This window comes from Nicotiana tomentosiformis, chromosome 12, assembly GCF_000390325.3.
Source record: "Nicotiana tomentosiformis chromosome 12, ASM39032v3, whole genome shotgun sequence".
Taxonomy (NCBI): domain Eukaryota; kingdom Viridiplantae; phylum Streptophyta; class Magnoliopsida; order Solanales; family Solanaceae; genus Nicotiana; species Nicotiana tomentosiformis.
The window spans coordinates 19816796-19841002 of record NC_090823.1 but is presented as its reverse complement, the minus strand read 5'-3'; the positions used below and the strand labels follow the sequence as shown (position 1 = coordinate 19841002).

At 35.9% G+C, this 24207-nt stretch overlaps 1 protein-coding gene across 1 annotated transcript; it reads left to right on the top strand.

Moving 5' to 3' along the window:
* The first annotated feature begins 122 nt into the window (after positions 1-122).
* On the top strand, positions 123-23843 carry LOC104114534 (protein arginine N-methyltransferase 1.5). The gene is made up of 23 exons (XM_009625003.4): positions 123-347; positions 7008-7125; positions 7717-7826; positions 9459-9548; positions 9673-9738; positions 10218-10309; positions 10450-10525; positions 10621-10707; positions 16601-16691; positions 17311-17402; positions 17495-17530; positions 17612-17680; positions 18630-18698; positions 18840-18893; positions 19005-19079; positions 19781-19873; positions 19999-20102; positions 20559-20607; positions 20720-20806; positions 21270-21375; positions 22675-22762; positions 23029-23122; positions 23400-23843. The coding sequence occupies exons 1-23, from the start codon at positions 210-212 to the stop codon at positions 23481-23483; spliced, it is 1968 nt and encodes a 655-aa protein (XP_009623298.1). The 5' UTR covers positions 123-209; the 3' UTR covers positions 23484-23843.
* The last annotated feature ends 364 nt before the right edge of the window (positions 23844-24207 follow it).

The window sequence follows — 24207 nt, the reverse complement described above, 5'->3', positions numbered from 1 at the left end:
AAGGAAAAGGTTTGTTTCCCCCTCAACCCGCATTTTGTCCAATCTGGTTTGGATTTCCCGAAATGATCCGACCCGATTAGATTCAGAACCCTAGTCACCTCCGCATATATAGGCTAAAACCCTCGCAAAACCCCGCCCTTCGCCCTTCATTTAGTACGAGACACTCTCAGTTTCACACTTGAGCTCTTCTAGCTCGGCCTCCTTCAAAAATGCCGCTTGGGGAAAGGCAAGGAGACGAGAAAAATGACGCCAAGTACTGTGGAGTCGAGACGGATTTCAGCGATGACATGCCTCAACTTCTGTCTCTCAACATTCATGGCGGCTTCGACTTCGTTGTTGCACCATTGGTTAGTAATCCGTAAATTCTAAACCCTAAATCCCAAACATGCTTTTAGAAGTCTTAATTTTTCTATTTTGATCATCAAAAAACAGCATAACCGAGAATGTTTGAAACTCGGTGATTTTAAGCCTGCCCCAATGTCATTCCCCAGAAAATAATGAAACTTTATTGATTAAAAATTGTCAAGTATGAATAAAAAGAAATAATAAAGTCTTTTAAGATTAATTGTAACTTTGGACAATCTCCTTTTAGCGCAGCTAAGCGCGCACTCTTTCACTTGGTATAAAATAGCGTCTAAAAACTTTTCCAATTATCATGTAGGGAATTAATATTTAACTTTCAGCTTAATTCTAATTTATGAGGAAACCATTTTCCATCTTCCTGGATAATAAAAAAGTCAAATCAAATTTCATTTTTTTGAGATTATAAAATAAATGTTTTATGCAGAAAACTGATGTTATGTTACCTTTTCTAAGCTACTTAACTTTTTCATGTATTCCAAAAAAGATTGGTTACATTTAGAAACGTGTTCCACTTAAAGCTCCAGGGTTATAACACGAATGGAACATTTACCGAGAATTTTTAACCCATTAATTTTTCTTTAATTTTTTTGACTTAATTAAGTTGTTAAAAGGTTTATTCTTAAGTTTGGAGAGTTGTATGTATAAGTAATAAAACATTGATATTACTGACTCTTTTCTTTTTAGCCGGACTAGGACATTGTTCAATATGTTTGATTTAATTTGGAAAATGTGATTAACGGTGACCAATTAGCCAGTCACATATGGGCCGTAATACCCTATTTTGTTATGTGTGAATGGTCAGTATGTCACCAACAGTAACATGAATGGTGTTTCCTAGCCCATTCTTGGTGAATTTTGATCTTCTATCACTTTCGCTCGGGCTGTTGACATTACATTTTTCATTTCAAAATTCAAATATGATGACTTGGTTTGCTAGCTGAATAATGCGCGACATGATGTGTGATTTTGAGAAATGGAAGAATTTAATGATTGTAATTTGCTAAGTTTATGATAAGGATTTCTGTCATATTTGTAAGAGTAATTTGACGAATAGCCTAGTGTAAAGCAGCTTCCAGTTCCATTATTTGGATTGGTGATTCAAGTCATCAATGCAACAAAGTGCAAAAAGATCACTATTGACTCCTTGACATGGGATTTAAGAGGTGCATGGTTTAGCTGAAAAATAAAATTTGGGGGTTTGACAGGGTAAATTTAGTTGCTGTCATTAACCATTGATGCCAAACCGTTGTCCATCATTTTACTTGCTATGTGGCATTGTAGCAACAGATGATTCACATTCTCCCAATTGCTTGCACATAGATAGCAACTGACATATGCTATCCATTTTTCTATGAATTTTCAGCTATATTATAGTCCATTGCTATTGACCAAGTGAAAGTAAACCTTCCATGCAGCTCTAGGAACCATATTATTATAGGAACATATGTCTTTTCTTCTCAGTAGTGTGCGGTATCGAGAAAAGTCCTGTCCCCGTCCACACCAATTAAAGGCATACTTGTATTTTGCAACAATTATGCTTTTCCGCAAACATACTCACACTTGCATATTTTTACATTTCACTTACATAAGAATAGATGAGCTTGGATGGAGTGGAGATCTATTTAGCCAATCACAACTTAATTAAGTTGTTAAAAGGTTTATTCTTAAGTTTGGAGAGTTGTATGTATAAGTAATAAAACATTGATATTACTGACTCTTTTCTTTTTAGCCGGACTAGGACATTGTTCAATATGTTTGATTTAATTTGGAAAATGTGATTAACGGTGACCAATTAGCCAGTCACATATGGGCCGTAATACCCTATTTTGTTATGTGTGAATGGTCAGTATGTCACCAACAGTAACATGAATGGTGTTTCCTAGCCCATTCTTGGTGAATTTTGATCTTCTGTCACTTTCGCTCGGGCTGTTGACATTACATTTTTCATTTCAAAATTCAAATATGATGACTTGGTTTGCTAGCTGAATAATGCGCGACATGATGTGTGATTTTGAGAAATGGAAGAATTTAATGATTGTAATTTGCTAAGTTTATGATAAGGATTTCTGTCATATTTGTAAGAGTAATTTGACGAATAGCCTAGTGTAAAGCAGCTTCCAGTTCCATTATTCGGATTGGTGATTCAAGTCATCAATGCAACAAAGTGCAAAAAGATCACTATTGACTCCTTGACATGGGATTTAAGAGGTGCATGGTTTAGCTGAAAAATAAAATTTGGGGGTTTGACAGGGTAAATTTAGTTGCTGTCATTAACCATTGATGCCAAACCGTTGTCCATCATATTACTTGCTATGTGGCACTGTAGCAACAGATGATTCACATTCTCCCAATTGCTTGCACATAGATAGCAACTGACATATGTTATCCATTTTTCTATGAATTTTCAGCTATATTATAGTCCATTGCTATTGACCAAGTGAAAGTAAACCTTCCATGCAGCTCTAGGTTCCATATTATTATAGGAACATATGTCTTTTCTTCTCAGTAGTGTGCGGTATCGAGAAAAGTCCTGTCCCCGTCCACACCAATTAAAGGCATACTTGTATTTTGCAACAATTATGCTTTTCCGCAAACATACTCACATTTGCATATTTTTACATTTCACTTACATAAGAATAGATGAGCTTGGATGGAGTGGAGATCTATTTAGCCAATCAGAACTTGCTAGGGATTGAGGTGTCGTAGTAGTTGTTGTACACACCTAAGAATAGTTTAGTTACCTTGGTCTCGATTGAATAAAAGTGTTGCCACCTTGTTCCATAACAAAAGATGATGCTTTTTTTACCTGATTCATCCTTTCCCACAAAGAAAATTCTTTATCAGTCTCTCTAGCTTTTTTGACCAATAAATGAATTTGGAATAAGGAGAAATATATGTAGGGACGTTGTACAAAGTGGAGTTATGATGATATTCTTGTCTCCCTCGGATAATGAGCCCGTTTGGATTGGCTTAAAAAAGTGGCTTTTAAGCACACGTGCTTAAAAGCACATTTTTAGTGCTGGAGCTTGTTTTCTAAATAAGTTGTTATGCGTTTGGATAAAAGTGCTGAAGTTGAAAAAAAGTTGTTGAAGTGTTTGGTAAACAAGTGCAAATAAGCACTTTTTCTGTTAAAATGACCGAAATATCCTTAAAGCTGTTAACACTGAAAATAAGCTTATTACTACAACATCCTTAATGTAAAATTAACTCAAATACAGACTAGTTTATGTCTTAATTAGCTCTAAATTAAATTAATTAGATAAGATTATTTTTAATAAATATAATCTGAATGCCAATAGAATTGTAACATGCTTTTGCTCTGAATATTCAACTACTAAATAAAATTATTTGTTTCTAGAGTGAAATGAAAAAAATATAATATAAGTATAAATTAATGCCAATAAAACTAATGCCTCAGTCTTTGCATCGTTTCTTTTTTCCTCGGCAAGTTCTCACATTTGTCTAATGTCAGGTAATTAAGGGTCTTATTAATTACTTATCACGGAAAAATTAAAGCTACTTATTTATTATAACAATGTGAAGAAAGATACATGCAACGTCAAAATGGAAGATGGGAAAAAATGACGTTATGACTTTACTAAGGGTATTTTGTAATTTATAAAAAAAGGAGGGATAATTAGGTCAAACATAAAAAGCTTTTAAGCCAACAAGCAATAAGTTGGTCATCCCCAACTTGTGGCTTTTGGCTTAATTCAGCTTAAAAGTACTTAGCGTAAAAGCTCTTTTAAGGTTTGCCAAACACTCAAACAAGGTAAAATGTGCTTTTAAGCTGGTTTGACCAGCTTTTAAGCCAATCCAAACACCCTCAATGTTTGGTTTATCAAGATCGAGCACTGTACACGGAGATAGAATAATGGACCAATTTTCTCTACCTCGCTTTGAAACCATTGTAGCTGAATAAGTACACAAGGAGATTCTAGTCCACGTTGTGATAAGCATCTTTAGAGGTTGTTTTGTTACTAGGATTATAAAAATAATCCTGATATAAAATGTGAAATTGTGTTATCTTGCATGGCTGAATTTTGGCTTACGGTATAAGCAATACTGGAATCATTTTTACCTCAATTCTGTTGTTATTTTATATAGGATTCGATATGGGATTCTAATATCACGATTAACAATCCTTGAATAAAACACCTAAAAAACTAAAAAATTAAAAGGCTAACTTAGAATCATTTTATCATGGGTTTTACTTAAATCGAGATTATTTACTATGAAGGCTAATAACTATATCCGTTAAATTGTTCGACCACTTCATTTGAAATTTTAAAATATTAGAAAGAACACACTTTTATTTACTTAATTATGTCTTCAACACAGTTCCTCATGTGTGGGCTTAATTCATTTTATGGGTCAATTACATGGAAATTCTTTGTGGCAGAGAGATTCGATCGGAGCAGCTCTGCCTACTCTAATATTATGTTGAGTTAAGCAAGTAGAGGGAGTACACTTTCATTCACTTAATTATATCTTCTTATGGGAGTACACTTTCATTCACTTAATTATATCTTCAATAATATTTATTTTTTAATTCAGATGAGGAGAATATATGCTTTTGTAAGCTGAATTAATTATTTTATTTGTTATTATGGTTTCACGTAAGCGTGATCAAATGCGAAGAGTGTAGAGAGGCGTCAAGGTCTTTTGGAAAGTTTAAGTGAAAATCCGCAATTAAGGCATTGGCTTTAGTAATGGTCATTGGACTTAATTGACATGATCTTTACTTCACATATTTCCTTTAGTTACAATTTTTCAATTCATTTCTCAAAATAATTATGGTCTAGAATTTTTTTACAATAGTGGTATTCGGGCCAGCTTGTTATTGACTACAATTATAGTTACTTTTTCTTGTGTTACATATATATTTTTATATTTCCTTCATTAGCAAATATGTGAAGTAAAGATCATGTAACTGCACCGGCCATAAGGCACTTGTTCTAGTGCTCTATGCATGCACTCCACATAACCTTGATATCATCGAGCGTCAAGCTTAAAATCGCCTTAAATGGGCTGTAACTACACTGGTCTAGTAGTGTCATGGTATCTTATCTTTTTGGTGGGGGTTTAATAATTTTGGGTGGCTTGTTGGCCCATTATATATGTTCATGATATTATCATAGCTGCCCTTTTTATTTCCTTTATGTTACAAAGTACACATCTAAGTAATTCCTTTCTCTTCTTTAGTTAACATGTTTGGATAATGACTTCATGAGAAACATAGATCCACATTCTATGTTGTATAGAAAACTTCAACAATTGCAAGATTTGACTTGATTTAAGGGGTCATCTAGTTCTTCTATTCTTGGTATTAGGCATGTTGGGGGGCTTTTTTTTTGGGGGGGGGGGGTAAAGTGGATATGATTAGTTTCTTTTTTGTTGTGAAGATAAAGTGGACACGATAAGTGTCGAATTGTGTTGGAATTTTGTTTCATGGGGTTACTCTCTAGGTAATTTAGTCAAGTAGAAACTCTATTTTACTCCTGCACTGTACCTATCCCACAATTTTTGTGATGTAATTTTTCACTAATACTAAGATGATAATGAGCTTATTGAAATATTGTGGTATAGGAAGGTCAGGCAATCTTTTCCTATCAATCATTTGCCTGGAAGCAATGGAATCATCTATTGAAATCTCATTGATGAAGGCACAAAGAGGGTGGGAAAAGATAGGATACTTTTTGAAGAGGGCTGAAAAAATAGAATAATTTCTGATAGCCATCTAGTGATTGAAAGTGTTAAAAAAAGGACGGAGTACATTGAAATTCACATGGAAGGAAGTTATCTCGAAGGACTTGCAATTTCTGGGTATGCATGCATATTTAGCTAAAATTAGGGCATAATAATGGAAGAAAAGGATCTATATAGGCAATACATATTGGTGGAGAATATGTCTTAGACATTAACACGTTAAATGTAGGTCCTATATTTTTAGGAGTGGCTTTGCCTTTAAGAGATTTTATACATTTAGAAAATATACAAAACTTAAAAGTATTTTTTATTTGTATTTGCATAATATTGGCATGAGATGAGTTTCAATGGAGAAACATGATCAGTGAGAATTTATATAGCCGACTCCAACTTGTTTGGAGTTGAGGCATAGTTGTTGCAGCCATCTGTAAATAAAAACTTGAGTAATTAATTGGTACTTTCCGCTCTCTGTGCAAGTGGTGATAGGTAGATGGTCTAGAGTTAGAAAGGTCTAGCAAAGACAGATTGTAGCACAAACATTGAGAAAGACATTGAGCTTTAGAGAATTTAGTGAAAGAAGATGGCGTGTTTTCTTAGTGAGAGATGGCATGTAATGACCACAAAATTTTATTATTATTGTTATTGTTATTACTATTTTTTGTATAGTCTCTGTAGCCATAATCTAATAAAAAGCATCATTACATTTAAAAAGAAGATGCTCTTTGAAGTTTGTATTAGGTGTGCTTGCTAAAGATATGCGTTCTCTTGTTTTTCACGATAAGTATGTCACTCGTTATAGTGTCTTATACTAGAGCATACTATCTTTGCTTGGAGTGCTAATTGTAAGGGATGCCTTAGTCTTCAGAATGGAAATAACTCTATAAATTTCATCTTAATCAATATAGCATTATTTAATCCTTAATTTTGTGATGCAGATGGATCCTGCTTATAGGCCTAGCTTACTGGAGAGTAGCAATGGTGGATCTGGGGTGCTTCCATTTGCGGGGTCAGACTTGGTGCTAAGCCCTTCCCAGTGGAGTAGTCATGTTGTTGGTAGAGCTTCTTTCTCTTCATTCTTAAGATTTAGTTAATATTTGTTGGTCTAAGTATTGTATATTATTCTGCACGGTGAGTGTCTTCCTTATCCTCCTCAGCAATTTGAAACTCTTTGTGGAATCCTCATTTGTTAGTCTCTTACTGTCTGATTAACACATTTACTGTTGTTTTTTCTTTTTGGTGATAACTGTTGATGCATTTATTGTTGTTTTTTTGTTGCGCTGCAAAAAAAGGAATACACAAGTTTATTCTCTTTGGATGTTCTCCTCAGTATATTAGACGCAGACTTGGTGGTTTTTCTCTATTGTGGATGTGATAGTCAAAATGGATCATCACATGGATCCTGAGCAGATAGGTGGAAAGAATCCATTTTTATTTTGGGATGCTAATATTGTTTATCATTCAGAGGAATTATAATGTAATATCCACGATTGACTTTTCATTGTTAAACAAATTGTTTGTTAATTGTCGTTTTGATAGTCCGTATCATGAAATCTATTCATGAAGGTTCTAATAGTGATTGATATATTAATGGATCATTCTCCACATCATCTCAATTTTGTTATTTTTCTGGCACATGCGATCTAGGTAAAATTAGCTCATGGCTTGACTTGGATTCTGAAGATGAGATGCTTCGGAGGGATTCTGAGATTGCTCTCAAACAAGAAATAGCTTGGGCTTCTCACCTTTCACTGCAGGTGAGACTGTTGCAATGTTCTATGTTGTGGTTTGCAAATGTGTTCCTTTCTCATTACTTTTATCATCTCCAGATTTTTATTGTTTCTTGCAGTTTAGTTTTTATATATGCTTCTCTGGTTCTGTCTTTCTCCCCCTACAGTAAACAGGGTTGGCACCCACTTGATCCCCAATTCAATACAAGTCCTGTGTGTTTATCCAACATACAAAAGTATGCTTCATTCACATAAAAGTGTATCGACATGAACAAGAGTATCGGTTAAATTTCTAATGACTTGTTTGTCTCCATCAGACTCTTCTTTACCACCTTTAAATTTCAACGGTTTGACCACAAGCACCATGTTGACTTGACATGACAATGGACCAGTGGTGTGAATATGCTATGCGGTTTGTGTTGGATTTTGTCAAATCTGATTGGAGACTTTTACTTTGAGACATAGATGAAGAGATGAAGGACAACAAGCAAGAACCTCATGCTACTGTTACTCTTCATTTTTGTCTGTCTATTACTTGTTCTTTTCCTATATGTGATAGCTAGAATGTCGGTGAGGTAAGTTAGGCTGAAAACGAGCATGTTAACCAATGGATTTGAAAAAGATTTTAAATTTTTTTATATATATATATATATATATATATATATAGTTTTTGCTCTTGGAGTCCAGGGTTAAAATCCTAGTAGAGAAAATAAGCAGAAGGTGATTTCTTCCCATCTGCCTAAGCCGTTGGTGGATAGAGTTACCAAGCACCTGGTGGAAAGTAGCACATACCAGGTGTGGAGTAGTCGAGGTATGCGCAAGCTGACCTGGGCATCACCCTTATAAAAAAGAGAGTTTTTGGTGATTGGTGATCTTAGCCAATAGTTCTTTTACCTTCCTGGTGTTTCTTCTTGGCATTTATTCCCCAACTTTGGGGCTTTTGTAATCTTGTGCTGAAGTTAGGACAAGCCCAAGATATTCTGAGTCGTTCGCCAGTTTTCTTTCCTATATATCAGTATGTTCAAGGCTTAATTCATTATATAAACTGCATATAGTGTAAGGGTTCTTGATAAGATCAGACGTATTTAGTTCCTTAAGCTTCCTATATTAGAGACTGTGGAACATAAGTGGATTTAGTTATTCTACTTTATCAACTGTTCCACTTCTTCACCTTATTGTTTGCGCATTTGCTTTGGTTAGGCGCTAGATTTTCCTCGGGCTGACAACTGCTAAAGATAACTTGAATTCTAGCAATAGTCTATTTGTGAAGGCTCACCAAGTGGTGTGGTCTAACGGTGGATGAAGCTAGAATAAAGACAACGCTGGACCAGTGTTCTGAATACCAGCGTTGGTGGATAGAATTACCGAGTAACTGGTTTAGGTACCTGATGGAATAGTTGAGGCACATAAGTTGATTTGTAATCACCATTATGGGAAAAACTGTCTAGCCGTGTAGACTTCATTGGGTTAGCAATTTTTGCATGCCCCTCCATGTTTGCCTCCATCAAAGAATGTGGAGAAAGGGGGGGGGGGTGCTTTGATTGTGTAACTGCAGTTAGCAGTTACTTTTCTTTTTGCGCTCTCCAGTGTGTGCAACTTTTATTTGCTTGAGTTAAGCGACACTTGTGTTTATTGCTCATGAACCTTCTGTTCCTGCAGGCATGTCTTCTTCCTGCACCCAAGGGAGTGACCTGTGCTAATTATGCTAGATGTGTGAATCAAATTCTACAAAATCTAAGCAATATGCAGGTGTCAATCTTGTCTTTGTTATGGTTATTTATTTTTCCTCCATTTTTGTTCAACATTAAAAACATGCTCCTGCATTGTATATTTTTTGTTTCATATTCTCGTTCTGATGTTTTGTGGCTTGAAGTTGTGGCTAAGGATTCCATTGGAGAAATCTGATGATGACGATGGAAATAGAAGTCCTAACTCTATGGTGAGTAATTGCTGCATGACTGCTTAGTGAAGATCTATAACTTTATATTCCCCTAGCTGTCAGACTTGTCTGTTGAATATTCGGTACCAATGGAAGATAGTATAACAATCGTCATGATTATAATTGTCAATTTGGTGGCCTTTTTTATGCTACACTTAGTTCCTTCTGGCCAAGCCATTGACCATGATGATTCATTTCCTTTACTCAAATAAACTTTCTGATAAGGAAGTGATTCTGGTTTTCTTTTTGCTGGTACCGGGGTTGCTGGTAGAAGTGAATGGCCTGCTTATCACTTTCTATTTTCTGCGTTTAGTCTTAAGTCTAGTTGTTAATTATTGGACCTGATAAATCTCCCGAAAGCTTCTCTCCCTAATTTTCTATAGTTATGTTGTCTGAGCTATGGCATACCGCTTTAATTTTAATAGATACGTTCAAAATTAGTGCTTTAGTTTGATGATGGATTTCTTTATGCCAAGCAGGGTGAAGAACATAGAGATTCGTGGGAAATGTGGAACTCGTTTCGTACTCTCGGTGAACATCATAGTCAGCTCTCAGTTGCACTCGATGTTCTGTATGTATATAAATTTGTGAAGTGTTATTATTTTAAATTTAATGGATTCTAGGTGATAAACTTTGAGGAGAATTCTTTAAATTGACATTCTTTGATGTGATTATGTCAGAATACTTACATGCAGTTTACTTGCTGCGTAGATGCTCATTACCCTCTGCAAATTCACTTGCGCGGTGGTTCGGGGAGCCTGTTAGAGCTGCCATAATGAATTCCAATGTAAGAAATTGAAGGGGTTGACCCTTTTTGTCCAATGTAGTGCTTGATACTCCTTTTGTTCTAAATAAGTAAATGTTACTGTGCTGATTTGCCAGACTTTTCTCACCAATGCCCGTGGCTTCCCTTGTCTGTCAAAACGCCACCAAAATCTATTGACTGGGTTTTTCAACCACTCAATTCAGGTAGCACGTTCTCGTCCTCATCTCTATTTTGTGGAGTTTGCCATTAACAATAGAGTTCAATGCATGTCTGAAAATTTGGGGTAAAAGAGTGGTGACAGATTCATGGGAGCAGTCTTTGTTTTTTGATCATTTGCTGGTAAAGGCCACTAATCTAAACTGTTCTTTCAATTGTAGAGAAAATGCTTCTGTCTCACTCTATATTTTTCTGCTGAGCTCTATGTTTTTTTGCTGATACAGTAGTAGAAGATAGCCGTAGGTAGATCCATTTTAGTTTTACAAATTCTTATTGTTTGCTTAACACCGTGTTACAAACTCAGCCATATGTACATATTCTATACGAGTGTTTGGAACAGATCCACAACACAAGAAGGTAACTAACCTTAAAAACTAACTTGGCCACGATAACTGGCTCCTCAACCCTGAAGAAAGGTCCAAGGAAAAATGTTTGGCTGACAAAATGATTCAGCATGAGAAGTTAGCCACGTTTGACAAATAATTCTGGGAAATGCAGTTGCTTAGGTGATTCGTCTTTGCCATATGTTTTAAATTCTGTGATTCATTCACTAGGATTCCCGCCGAAACTGGATAAGTATAATATTTGCTGCAACACGTGGAAGAGGAGATATGGTCCTTACCAAAATGTGATATAGACACAGATGGGAAACTCCTTGGGGAGTGTTTGATTTCACCAGTGTTGTGAAGAGCGTGAAGCGAGGAAAAGCGACAACCCTCATTTTGCGAGAAGCGAAGCCCTCGCTTTTTTGAAGTGAAGCGGAATTTAAAAAAAAAAAATCTAAAATAAATACTGCATAGACAACACATGTAATTGTAAGCAAATGTTCAATACTTCAATTAAAAAACTAAAGAGTAGCATCAATTAAAGCACAAAATGAGCATCCTATTCTTCTACAAGATTGTCATATTCTTGTATTCCACTATCATTATTATATTGCTCGTATCTTCTTCAACTTCTTCTTCTTCATCAACTAGGGACAAAGTAGCTGCCTCTTTTCCCTTCCTCTGTGAACTTGAAGTTGAGGTACTCCCCCTCAAACCATAAATCCTCTCCCCAATTCCACGCGCCTCCGCAACATCACCCCAAGTGAAATCAAAAGTATCCTCAAATACTTATACATCTGCATGAACTTCCGGGACTCCAGTTATCCATTCATTAGCATCATCGATGTTGTCCAAACTAATTGGATCAATTACATTGCGAGCGTTGTAACGACGCCTCAATGTTCTATTGTACTTAATGAAGACTAGATCATCGAGACGCTTCGAGGTTAGTTTGTTCCTCTTTTTGGTATAAATCTGCAAATAATGAGTAATTGGTAAGATTAAGACAATTGAGATATAATTTAATTATCTCAATATACTAAATGTTTCTTCTTAGTTCTTACATGCTCAAACACGCTCCAATTCCTTTTATACCCGGATGAGCTACATGTTAGACTTAGAACGTTGATGACAAACTTTTGTAAATATGGGGTGGAATGGCCATATTGCTTCCACCATTCAATTGTAGAAGTAGAACAAATTTTCAAAACATAATATTGATAAAGAAATAACTTATTAACTATAAAACAACATATAAGCACTCGCTCACCTGGTGACTTCGTCTTTCTTTGTCTAATTGCCATGTTCTTTCCAAAAAGTTGCTCAGCATTCCTATAAATACTAAATTGCTCTGTTATTTTATCTAGCATGGATTCTTCAGGTATCAACTTCTCAATACATTCATAGTATCCATTCCACAAAGGTTCATCTCCTAGAATCCTCTCTTCATTGTCATAAAACAGTTCCGGGTTCAAAACAAGTCCAGCTGCATGCAAAGGGCTATGAAGCTTACTATCCCACCTTTTATCTATGATCTCAAAGACTCTTTTGTATTTTCTTTTATCACTAAAAGAGGCTTGAATAACCTCTTTTGCCCTATCCATTGCTTCGTACAGGTAGCCCATTGGTGGCCTTTGTTCCCCACCCACCAAACGTAGCACTTTAACTAAAGGACCACCAATCTTCAATGCATGAACCACATTGTTCCAGAATGAAGGAGAAAGTATAATATCTGCAGATTCTCTCCCTCGAGCTTCCCTTCCATAGACACTGTTAGTGTACTCATCTGAAACAAACAACTTCTTCAAATTGCTTTTTTGCTCATACATCCTATGCAAAGTCAAGAAAGCAGTAGCAAATCTTGTCTTTGCAGGTTTCACCAAGCTTCTTTGTTTAGTGAATCTCTTCATCATATTCAATAACAAAGGCATTTGAACAATATAGGAATGCACTCTAATTGTCTGATTAAAGACTGAACTGAAGGGTCTTTCCTTGAAAATGTCACCGAAGATCAAATTAATGGAATGTGCTGCACACAGAGTCCAATAAATATGCGGGTACCCAGCAGGCATCAAATCACTAGCTTCAACATTTTCACTGGCATCGTCCGTGACAACTTAGAACAACATTTTCTGCTCCAATAGAGTCTATTGTACTCTTGAACAAGGAGTACATTTTGGTTGAATCAGTCGAAGAGTCGCTTGCATCAACGGACTCAAGAAACATGCTTCCCTTAGGAGAATTCACCAAGATATTGATGATCTTTTTTCCATTTCTTGCCGTCCCCTTATCCATCATAACGGAACAACCAAACTTGTTCCATTGTACTTTGTACTCCTTCACGATTTTGTTCACCTCTTCCATCTCTTTTTTTAGTTATGAACCTCTATCTTCATAATAAGTTGGAGGCTTCATTCCTGGACCATATTGGCCTACGGCCTCAATAAAAGCGGAAAAGTGTCAGTATAATTAACACAATTAAAAGGAAGACCTGCATCATACATCCACCACTTTTTCCTCCCTTATCTCCAGATTTTTGCGGGAAGTAACAATCCATAGGACCTTTGGTCTTGCCGGTAGATCCACAACTAGAAGACATTGTTTGCATCCATACGAGGAAGCATCATCATTTTCTTCTATTTCATCATCGTCATCATCAAGATTATACAGTTCTTGTTCATGAATCATTTGAGTGTCTTTAACTCTTTTTTTTTTGAAGGAATGCTTTGAATTCTTCCTTCACATGCGACGGAACTTTAGGACAATATGCGACATTTGGATCACCACCGATTAGATGCGCTTTTTGACGATAGATTCCCCCATTTGAAATCTTATCACAAAAAAAGACATCTAATGGCCATCTTGTTGGTATCGCTAACTCTTTTAGAGTAAGCCAGGCCGTGTCTTTCCTATCTTCTTTTGGCGCCATTAAAAGAACAACTACATAACACATAAGTAAGGCAATAAGAACTAAGAATAAAGGATATAAAAAATTAGAGGAATTCTCTGTTAAAAATTGGAAAAATTGGGCAGTAATTTTTTGGAAAACATTCGCCGGCATTTCGCCGCTTTTTGGACGTTTAGAAAGAAAAAGAAAAAGAAGAAGAAGAAGAATGAAAATCAGAAGTTTAGAACATACCTGTTGATGCCTTGAAGCCTTGAACTTGAAGAAGAGGAAGAAGAACAACCCTAGTTGATGCTTTGAGATTCTTTCAGAAATAGAAGTAGATGAAGAAGAAGAAGTCCGCACCAATGTTTAATCCAAAAAACTCGTTTTTAATAAAATAGGGTTGGGTATTTTAAAACAGAGAAGCGGACGCTTCTTCGCTTCGCTTCGCTTTCCCCGCTTCTCGCTTTTTACAGAGAAGCGGTCGCTTTTACTGACCTGAGTCGCTTCACCTTGCTGAAGTGCTGCCCTTCACGCTTCGCCTCGCTTCTCGCTTAAAGCGAGGAAGATGGAGTTTTTTTAAACACTGGATTTCACTGTCTCGTTTCATCTGGAAAGCAACTAAAGGTAAGAGTCAATCTTGGTGTAGGCTCAAAATGGTGGTAAATGCATGGACCACTTGCTGGTGACTCATTTCTGGGGGAGGATATGCTAGATGACGAAAGCTAGGTAGCCTGGGCATATGAATAGCCAGTTACAAGCAGGATCTTGAAAGAGAAATGGTGCATTGCCTGGTAGAAGGAAATTGCTTGTAGGGTATGAAGGAGAAATAAAAATGCAGAACAGCCTATTAGACACTTGTACTTATTGCGCTTTGTCATCCCGGTCCCTTTACTCGATAGAGTTTCATCTAAACACTTCTACCTGATCAAAATGAGAGTCTCAAATCTTTCTGACGCTGTGTGTCTCTATCGCGCTATGTCAGAATCCACATCAGATAAAATATGTCAGATCATTTTTTATTTAGATAGAAAACCTAAAATAACTTTGACTTACCATTTTTCTCTTTGGACTTTTTTATTTATTTTTCTTTTCTTCCCCACCATGACTTTCTTCTTACTGTTCTGCATTGTTATGGCCGAAAATTTTCTCCGGCCACCATGAAACTCCTTCCTTCCCTTCCTTTTCTATTCCATAATCTATTCCTCTATCCTATTTTCTCAAAAGCTCCCTCTAAACAGATCTGAAATCATATTTTAGGCAGGAAACATATCTCAAATAAAGATAAAACGTATGCGATTTTTTTAATCTCTTTTTTGCCTTCACTCTCACCCAAAACCCTATAAAACCTACCAAAACAATATAAATCTTCATTTTCTTCTTCAGAAACTCATCGAAGTTAATTGGTCGAAAAATATTTCACGGTGGCAAATCATTAGTGAAGAGCCTCATTCTTGGTGGTGGATGACAGTTAAAAATGGAGGATGACGAAGGGGAGGAGGCCAAATGGGGATTTAAAAGTGAATTAATAAAACATTTTAATGTTGGTAATTTTGTTTAATATCAAAGCCTAATAAAAGGGAAGGGGGCAGAAAAAGGGGTTGGGCGGAAAGGAATGGGAAGAAGAAGATAGGAAGAGGGGAACAAGGGTGTTGGAAGGGGTTATGACGGGAAAGCATAGGCGGGATTTTTTAAATCTTTTTTCATTTATTTTTATTATTATTTTTTCTATGATTTTTCTAATAATTTTAATCAAAATAATTGACGCACACACATTTAAGAGCGTGTAACCATGCAATTATCTGACTCAACAAAGCAAATGCCAACTAAGCTCGGTCAACTGTCAGAGGGGATTAGGAAATAGGTTTTGATAAACTAGAAGTGTTTAGATGAAACTCCGCAGAATATAAGGATCGGAATGACAAACCTGAACAAGCATAGGAGTCTACTAGGCCACTCTGCCAAATAAAAATGATAAGTGGAGTGTTAGAGGAGCTTTATTTACTTGATAAAAGATGGACTGTGTGAGGAGTTGAACGGAATTGGGATTCTTTGAAACTGAAGAGCAAGTGGGACTGAAGGGGAATGGGTTGTTTGAAACCGAAGACAAAGTGGAAGCTAGTACTTACACTACCACCGTTTTATTTATCACAATTTCTTGTGTGATGTACGCTTATTCCAGTTTTGGCCATTTTTAGTAACTCATTACCTAAATTATATACATCTCTTGTGGTTCGAGCTAATACATTGGTAGGTTTGTTCAGCTTGGTCCTGACCTATTTTCAAAATTTTGCCTACAAATGAGTAACTGAAGTTTTTGCTCGAGTAACATGCATATGTTTCTAGCGACTTGATGGATATGTAAAGTTTCTCAGATGGTTTTGTAGTAATTCATCTGTTTAGCAGGGATTTCAATATTTTCATTAGAATGAATGAAGCTTATATATTTTCCTTTAATATGTTTAGACTTCCAATTTGAGTACAGCTGCTTCATCCCATCTAGCCATTTGCTAGCAAGTTGAGAATACTTGTCATATCCACTAATTTCATATGCCGAGTTATCTGCATTCGACTCTTCTACTAACTAATTATCTTGTTGGATAATCATGTGATGTTCATCATTTTGAGATCTTACCATGAACTTTCTCTTGTAAATATCTCCTGCAGATAGTGATTTCTGGACAACAAATGCAGAATCTCCCCACGGAAACTTCCGGGTCAAATCACAATAGTAATAATCCAAGTGAAGGTGTTGATGGTATGACATTGAACCGTATTTGAGATTAATTTTGATAAATTAGAAAGTTCCAATGATGTATTTTAATCTGCCTTAGTTTCACTCCAATCTTTTGTTATGTCCTACTCACCGTTTTGATTGTGTTGTCAAGCTAACGTGCAACCAAGATGATCTGTATCCTCTCCATATTCCATGTATGAGAAACACCAATTCACCTCCATCTCCTTTAATTTATTAATATAGCATGCACTGCGAAACAAGACTATCTCTTTGACGCCTTGTGCCACATCATATTTCCTCCACATCATATTTCCTCACCTCCCTGTTGTCTCCTTCTCTTAACTCAATATAATAAGATATCATCATAAAGGATTTCGTTCCTATCTATTTCAAACCATGTCCCCCTTACCCCCATCAGGCAGATTTCTTCAGTCTTGCCCTATTTGCGTCTTGGTGGCCCTAGGAAGTTTATCTCCTTCATGAACCGCTTGTTATCCCTCATAAAACAATCGACCACCATAGCCTCTTTCTCAATCGCCAGCGCATACACCTTTGGAAATGCAAGCATTAGGTTCTCTATTCCTTTATGTGCAGTCTTATTGTTAGCAAGAATGCTTTAGTTTGTATTAACATTGTTCAGGCATGCAGCGACATCCGCTAAGGTCATACCTGGACTACATTGCTTATTTGTACCAAAGGATGGATCCACTTCCTGAACAAGAACGCTTTGAGGTACTGTATCTCCTGGGCATTGGGGGTGTTAGTGACCGGGTGGCTCTTTTCTATTAAGTTTAAATGACACTCAAGAGTTTTTTCTTTTTCAGCTTGGCTATAGAGATTACTTACAGTCTCCCCTACAGGTAGGTTCGCTTTCTTCTCTATCTTCATAATTTTCTTCTATATGGTAGTTGAATTTCTTTTTATTGATTTCCTTCCTTCAGCCTCTTATGGACAATTTGGAGGCGCAAACTTATGAAACATTCGAGAAAGATACGATCAAATACATACAGGTATGGTCAAGCTTATTGTCAATTATAGCAACAAAGCTCAAACTAAACTTAGTCAGGGGCTTGTTGGTTGTTGCTATAGGTTAGAATGTTCTGAAGTACTAAGCAGTGTGTCTTTTATAGAAAGATTAAAACTGGCATACTTTTGCAATGTTCATTTCTGTTTGAAAGAAAAATGCCCATTATAATTTAATCTATTAGCATCTATTGTTGTTTTTGGGAGAAACAAGAGGCTGCCTTGTTAAGGAGGTGTACAGATAATGATAACATGGTGTTAGCACTTTGGTTTTGAGTCTTCACCACTTGAATAGCAAGAGATCTGACTCTTTCATTGTGCTTGTGTTTATTCCTTAGCCTTTTCCCAAATATTTTCGTTTGAAGTCGTTTGAGGAATCTCAAAATTTATCCAAATGTAGACTGCAATTCAAATAGTTGTGCAAGTTGGGTTGGAATTGATCTGATAATGAACAAACTCCATCTAATCTGTACCTTATACTCCCACTAAAGCAAGGATTATTTAAATTCGCTACCCTAATAATTCTATATTTTGCATTTTGACACATTTAAAGATGGTTGCCCTTTCTCTTAACTTGCATCCTTATCCTGTAGAAGCCAAAGTGCACAATAAAATTTTCCGCATACGAGGAAATCGTATGAGCAAAATAAATGTTTTGTCTCATTCATATATAGTTGAAAACTATAGCTCCTGATTGCTTTGCTTTTCATGTTTTCATCATCCTTAGGTATGGATATACGCTCGCACATTACACATTATTATCTCTCTTTCACTTATTCCTTTACCTAGTCCTTTTAATTATTTGCAAATTGCAACTGGCTTTCCCTGCATAATGATGGGGGAGGTCAGTGGTTAATTGGTAAATGTTGAGCGTTAAGTGTATTCTTTACTAGTAAAGTTGTGTTCCCTGATCACTGTTGACTCCTATTCTGGCAGTATCAAAGAGCGGTTGCGAAAGCTTTAGTAGACAGGGTTCCAGATGAAAATGCATCTACAATCACTACTGTAAGGGTTTTGTCTTGAGAATTATCTATCTTGCTTTAGATGTTAACTTATTCTCATTTAAACAGCTCGAGACTTCATCTTGAGTTTAATTTTAGTGGCATACCTCAACTTTAATCTGATTTCTTTAAATGCTCGTTGCAGGTGTTGATGGTTGTTGGAGCTGGACGTGGACCTCTCGTCAGAGCTTCGTTGCAGGTTTAAATCTCTTCCTGTAGAGAATGTCAAATCAAGAAAAAAATGGAAGACAGACAATTGACTTTTGCCAATATATCATCTTATTTTTTCTGTTTACCTTGTCACTAACAGGCTGCTGAAGAAACTGGACGCAAGTTGAGAGTTTATGCTGTCGAGAAAAATCCAAATGCAATTGTCACCCTACATGTAATCATTCATTGTTGTCTTTTTAAATTTAGCTTCGTGAACTTTTGATGCGTGGCTATTGTTGCTATTCCTTTTCTTTTTAAGTCTAGAATGTGTTTAGTTCCCATAAACTTCAGTAGCTATTCTTAGATATCCGCTGAAATAAGAAAACATCGAAATAGCTGGATTTTGAAAGGCTGTTTAGATTCTAATTTGACTTATATATAAATTATCCGAGGATAATGGAAGAAATGTTGAAGTAATATGCAGAAAAATTATCAATACATCAGATCAAAATATGAAAGTCAAATAGTTTAATGAATTTGAATTCTTCAGTGCTGTGAAAGTTGAATAAAAATGGAATGGTGTTAAACATTTTGAGACGTTCCAAAATGTAAAGAGTGCAATATAAAGCTGGATGTATGGATGCTAAGAGACATATTACATATACCTGATATGTGTAAAGGGGGAAAATCATAATTCGAAGATTAGCAAAACTCTGAATCCTTTGTTCCATGCATTTGAAATCACTTATAGATTCTGGATCTTTATTGACTTCAAATTTGATGGAAGATCCAAATCGTTAGTTGATGTTTTCATTCTCTTTACATAAACCCCTTTGTTGGAAAATTTGGGAGCTAACTGACTTCGCTTTTACTTTTACTGTTTTAGCTGACTCATTAATGTTTATTATCTTGGCGTGCGCTATTTATTTGAGACAGAGCTTACTAAAGATTGAGGGCTGGGAAAAAATTGTCACCATAGTTTCAAGTGACATGCGCTGCTGGGATGCTCCGGAGAAAGCTGACATTTTGGTATTAAACCGAGTCTTCAGATCAAGAAACAATTCATTTTCTTCATAAGATATAATGTTTGTTCTTTCATTTGCAAATTGTCATTTTAATTCCTCACTCATCATTTTTTTTTAAACTTAATACAGGTTAGTGAATTGCTTGGGTCATTTGGTGACAATGAGCTGTCACCTGAGTGTCTTGACGGTGCTCAGAGATTCCTTAAGGAAGACGGAATTTCAATTCCATCATCGTACGTATTCAAATACTGTATATGGTCATTTGTTTTTTATGTTGAAGGTATACACTAGTTAAACACGATCCACATATCTGATAATATTACACTGCTCTCTGGCAGTGAAGATCGTATATGAATAGGGTTAGTGCCTGCACTTTTGCGAGCATCTGCAGTAGAAATGTACTAATTAGTTCACATGTCTGATAATATTAGACTTCCATGATTCCATTACAAATTTGGGGAGGTACAGCGATTCCATGAGGAACACTAAATTGCCTTTTAGTGACATAAACACCTATATTGGAAATGTCTCCTTGAGAAATGATGTTTTTCTCACTGTTTCCTGTAGTTTCAATCTGTTATATCTTCTTAACTGCAAATTTTGCAATCGATTTAGAAGTGGAATATGTTCGTCTAAACTTAAAATTTTTACTAATCTGCCATGATATTAAATTTCTTTGCTTATTTCAGGTATACAAGTTTTTTCCAGCCTGTGACTGCTTCAAAATTATACAACGACGTAAGCCCTCATTTTTTGATACTATATATATGGGGTTTAGTGACCTCCCTTTTATGTTTGCATGTTCACTTTATCTTTTTTAGCTTTTATATGATTGATTCAATTATCACAGATCAAATCTCACAAAGATCTTGTGCACTTCGAAACTGCTTATGTTGTCAAGCTCCATCGTATAGCGAGACTTACTTCTCCTCAACCAGTAAGTTCCTTTACGTCATGAAGCATCCTGATTTAAAGTTTACAGTTTTTCCACTAATGAGATCAGCAAATAAATTTACACTGTTGAAAAGGCTAAACACTGCAAAATGTCCAAAGATACTCATAAGAGTTGCTTAAACTGCTGACTCATGGGAAAAAAGAATCACAAGGTTATCTTTGTAAATTTTCTCCCTTCAAAATGTTGCAACTGGTTTCAGGAAAAAACAGAAAAGCTTAGCACAGAAACATAATGAAATTCGTACCACTCCATGTGTTTCACGAACAGTAAAGTGAGTAACGTGAGCCAGACATAACACTCCTTCTTCTCCACAAGAGCAAGGAAGAAAAGAACGATAAATTAACAATGCACGAAAAAGGAAAATGTTATGACTTTATGAGTACTAATTATTTTGAGATGCGCATCCCATTTCCAACATCTTTTTTGTTATTCTATGTTTTGTTAGGTCTTTACATTCAATCATCCAGAGCACTCAACTACGAAAAGCAATCATCGGTATAAGAAGCTACGATTTGAGATACCCACTGACACTGGATCAGCCCTGGTTCATGGTATTTGTCATACTCATATACTAATTTCTTGTGCTTTACTTTGTAGTTAAATACCATAAATATGAAGAATGATGTTTGTAGTTATAGTCAGCTACAGATTCAGAAATTTGTGATAAAGGGTGACAAAGAAGATGGGTATCTAAACACTCTCCTCATCGTGAAATTGTTGCTGGATAATATAGTCCAAATGATGCCTTAGTATTTAGTGAAGGATGGTGTAAAGGTAGATGCACTAAAGAAAATGGTGACATTTTAGAGATGCTCATTGAACCCAGTCTAACATTAATCCAGAACAAATTTGTGTCCCTATGTTACCACTTTCATTATTGACTCGAACTGTTGAACCATAAGTTTATTAGTCTTTATTCACTGGGCTATTGGTTAAACCTTTTGGTCAGAGCATATGATATATATTGTCTTGGATGAATTGCTGGGCAGGTCTGTGTTTCACCTCTGGTTGTGTTTCCTGGTTCTGCCCATATAATAATTCCATCCGTGCAACTGTTTTCTATTTATTCAACACTTTCCAATTGACATTTTGACCTGGCCCCAATAAAACCTCTTTTAAGAAATTATAAGCATTGATTTTATGCTAAATAAAATATAAAGTATATCTTAGAACAAATTATAGTAACTTTAGGAAAAACCAAAGTTGATGAATACGTAGTGAACTTGAAATCATTTTTATTCATTTGGTTTGGATAAGCATGAATGTGCGATGACATCTAGCAATTAAAGGTCCTTTTTAGCTCCTGATCCAAACAAATCCATTTCCTTGATCCAGATGGAGGGAGCCAAATGGGTAGTGAGAATTTATATAGCTAGCCCGAACTAGCTTGGGGTTGAGGCATAATGGTTTCGGCAAGTGGGGGCTGGTTTCACCAGTGCCTTGTTCAAAACAAATATGTGCTACTGCTCAATTCTTTCCCTGTCTGTTTTTTCTTGCAAGTGAGGAGAAGTCGTTCATTCTTTTGCGAGTTACTTTATATTTTATTGATGCCAATGGTAATTTTATCGAGGATCATACAGAAAACAAAAGGTTTCTCTTACTGTTAATGCAATTCATTAATGCTCTCAAGTCTATCCGTCTAGTTTATTTGTCCAGCATTGGCGGAATTCATCTTATTTCCATGAGCAAAGGGAGTTATGAGTTAGGAATACATAGTTTCTTTCATCTTTTGTACTGATTTGGTGTTAGATTGTTGGTTTTATCAATGCTTGGTTTACTAAAGCTCTATACAAGAATGTTTTCTGTTTACTCCTTCCTGACTTCTCATTGATTTCGCCTGTAAATAACAGGATTTGCAGGCTACTTTGATGCTGTACTTTACAAGGACGTTCATCTTGGTATTGAACCATCAACAGCAACACCAAACATGTTCAGCTGGTATGCTATTTCTTTATTCTGTCTACTTTTCTCTTGGGTCTTGTAGAGGCATTTGACCTATCTTCTTTGAGTTACTTAATCTTGGTGTAGATATAGTGTTGATCTCTTTTTTATAGCACTTTGTTTTGGTGAAGCCGAACTAATTACCCACTAAATCATTAGGAGACCTCAATCAAAAGTGATATTTGTGTATTCAAACACCATCTCTATAACTATGTCTTGGTGGTGGATTAAAAAGTGACCAGCTTCTTACTCATTCTTATCAGGTTCCCTATATTTTTCCCATTGCGGACGCCTATCATTGCTCAACCTGGTGTTCCTCTAGAAGTTCATATTTGGCGTTGTTGTGGTACTTCAAAGGTAATTATTTCCAAACATGTTTGTGTATGATCCCATCTGTATCAGCTAGAGTAATGATTTTGATCATAAAAACATGAAGTGATTTGGATTAAACTCCGGATTGAAGTGCAAATTCCCTTGTGAATGAAAAAACACTAAATCAGTGTCCTCAATAATCTGAATCTCCATACTCAAGAACCCAGATAGTGAAATTACTTGAAGGGCATATTTTGCTCCTAACCTCATTGTGAGTTTGTCGAATGCCAGTCTCTAAATTTTTTTGCTTAATGAAATATAGGTTTGGTACGAGTGGTGCGTGACTTCTCCCAGTTCATCTCCTATACACAACTGCAATGGTCGCTCATATTGGGTTGGCTTGTAAGATTTTTCTTCAGTGTTGTCTGGGCTTTCTAGACAGCATGGCGTGATATTGAATTTCAAATGAATTACAAGTTGTTAAAACTGTCATAATCATGCCTCCAAATGGCTGATCTTTCGCGTAAGTTGTGGAAATGCCAACTGGTGCTGAGCATCCAATTGATTGTCTGTGCTCTTCATGGTCCCTTTAAATTTTGTTCATTTGAAATTTTGTAGAGTTAGGTACAGAAAAACAATGTAGTCAATAATCTTTTTCGTTGTATTTTGGGTTGTGTGCTATATGTGATCTTTCTCGTGTAAAATCCGATAGTTGCTCTAACACGTATAAGATGCCCAGTGATGGTATTATTGTTTTTTCCCTGAATCACTGAGCATGTTCGTCGTATTTGTATGAATGTATTTCTTAACCGATTTCTTATTTTACTTGGGGTATTATCACTTTTAGTCTGCGCCAGAAACTATTTACATTTGGTAGCTGAAAAAGTATATATAAAATATATATAATTTTTGTATATAATATACAAAATATATATATACATACAAAAAATATATGAAAAAAATACATTTTTTGCTATTATTTTGACAGTGGTTATACAATGTTTTTCCTAACTTTCACTATTCTATTTAAGGAGGGATGATTACACAATTAATTGGTTCTTAATGTTATGCATGTGTATCTTTGTGAAGCTTTGAATATGGAATATGATTTACGGGTCCAGATAGACTAT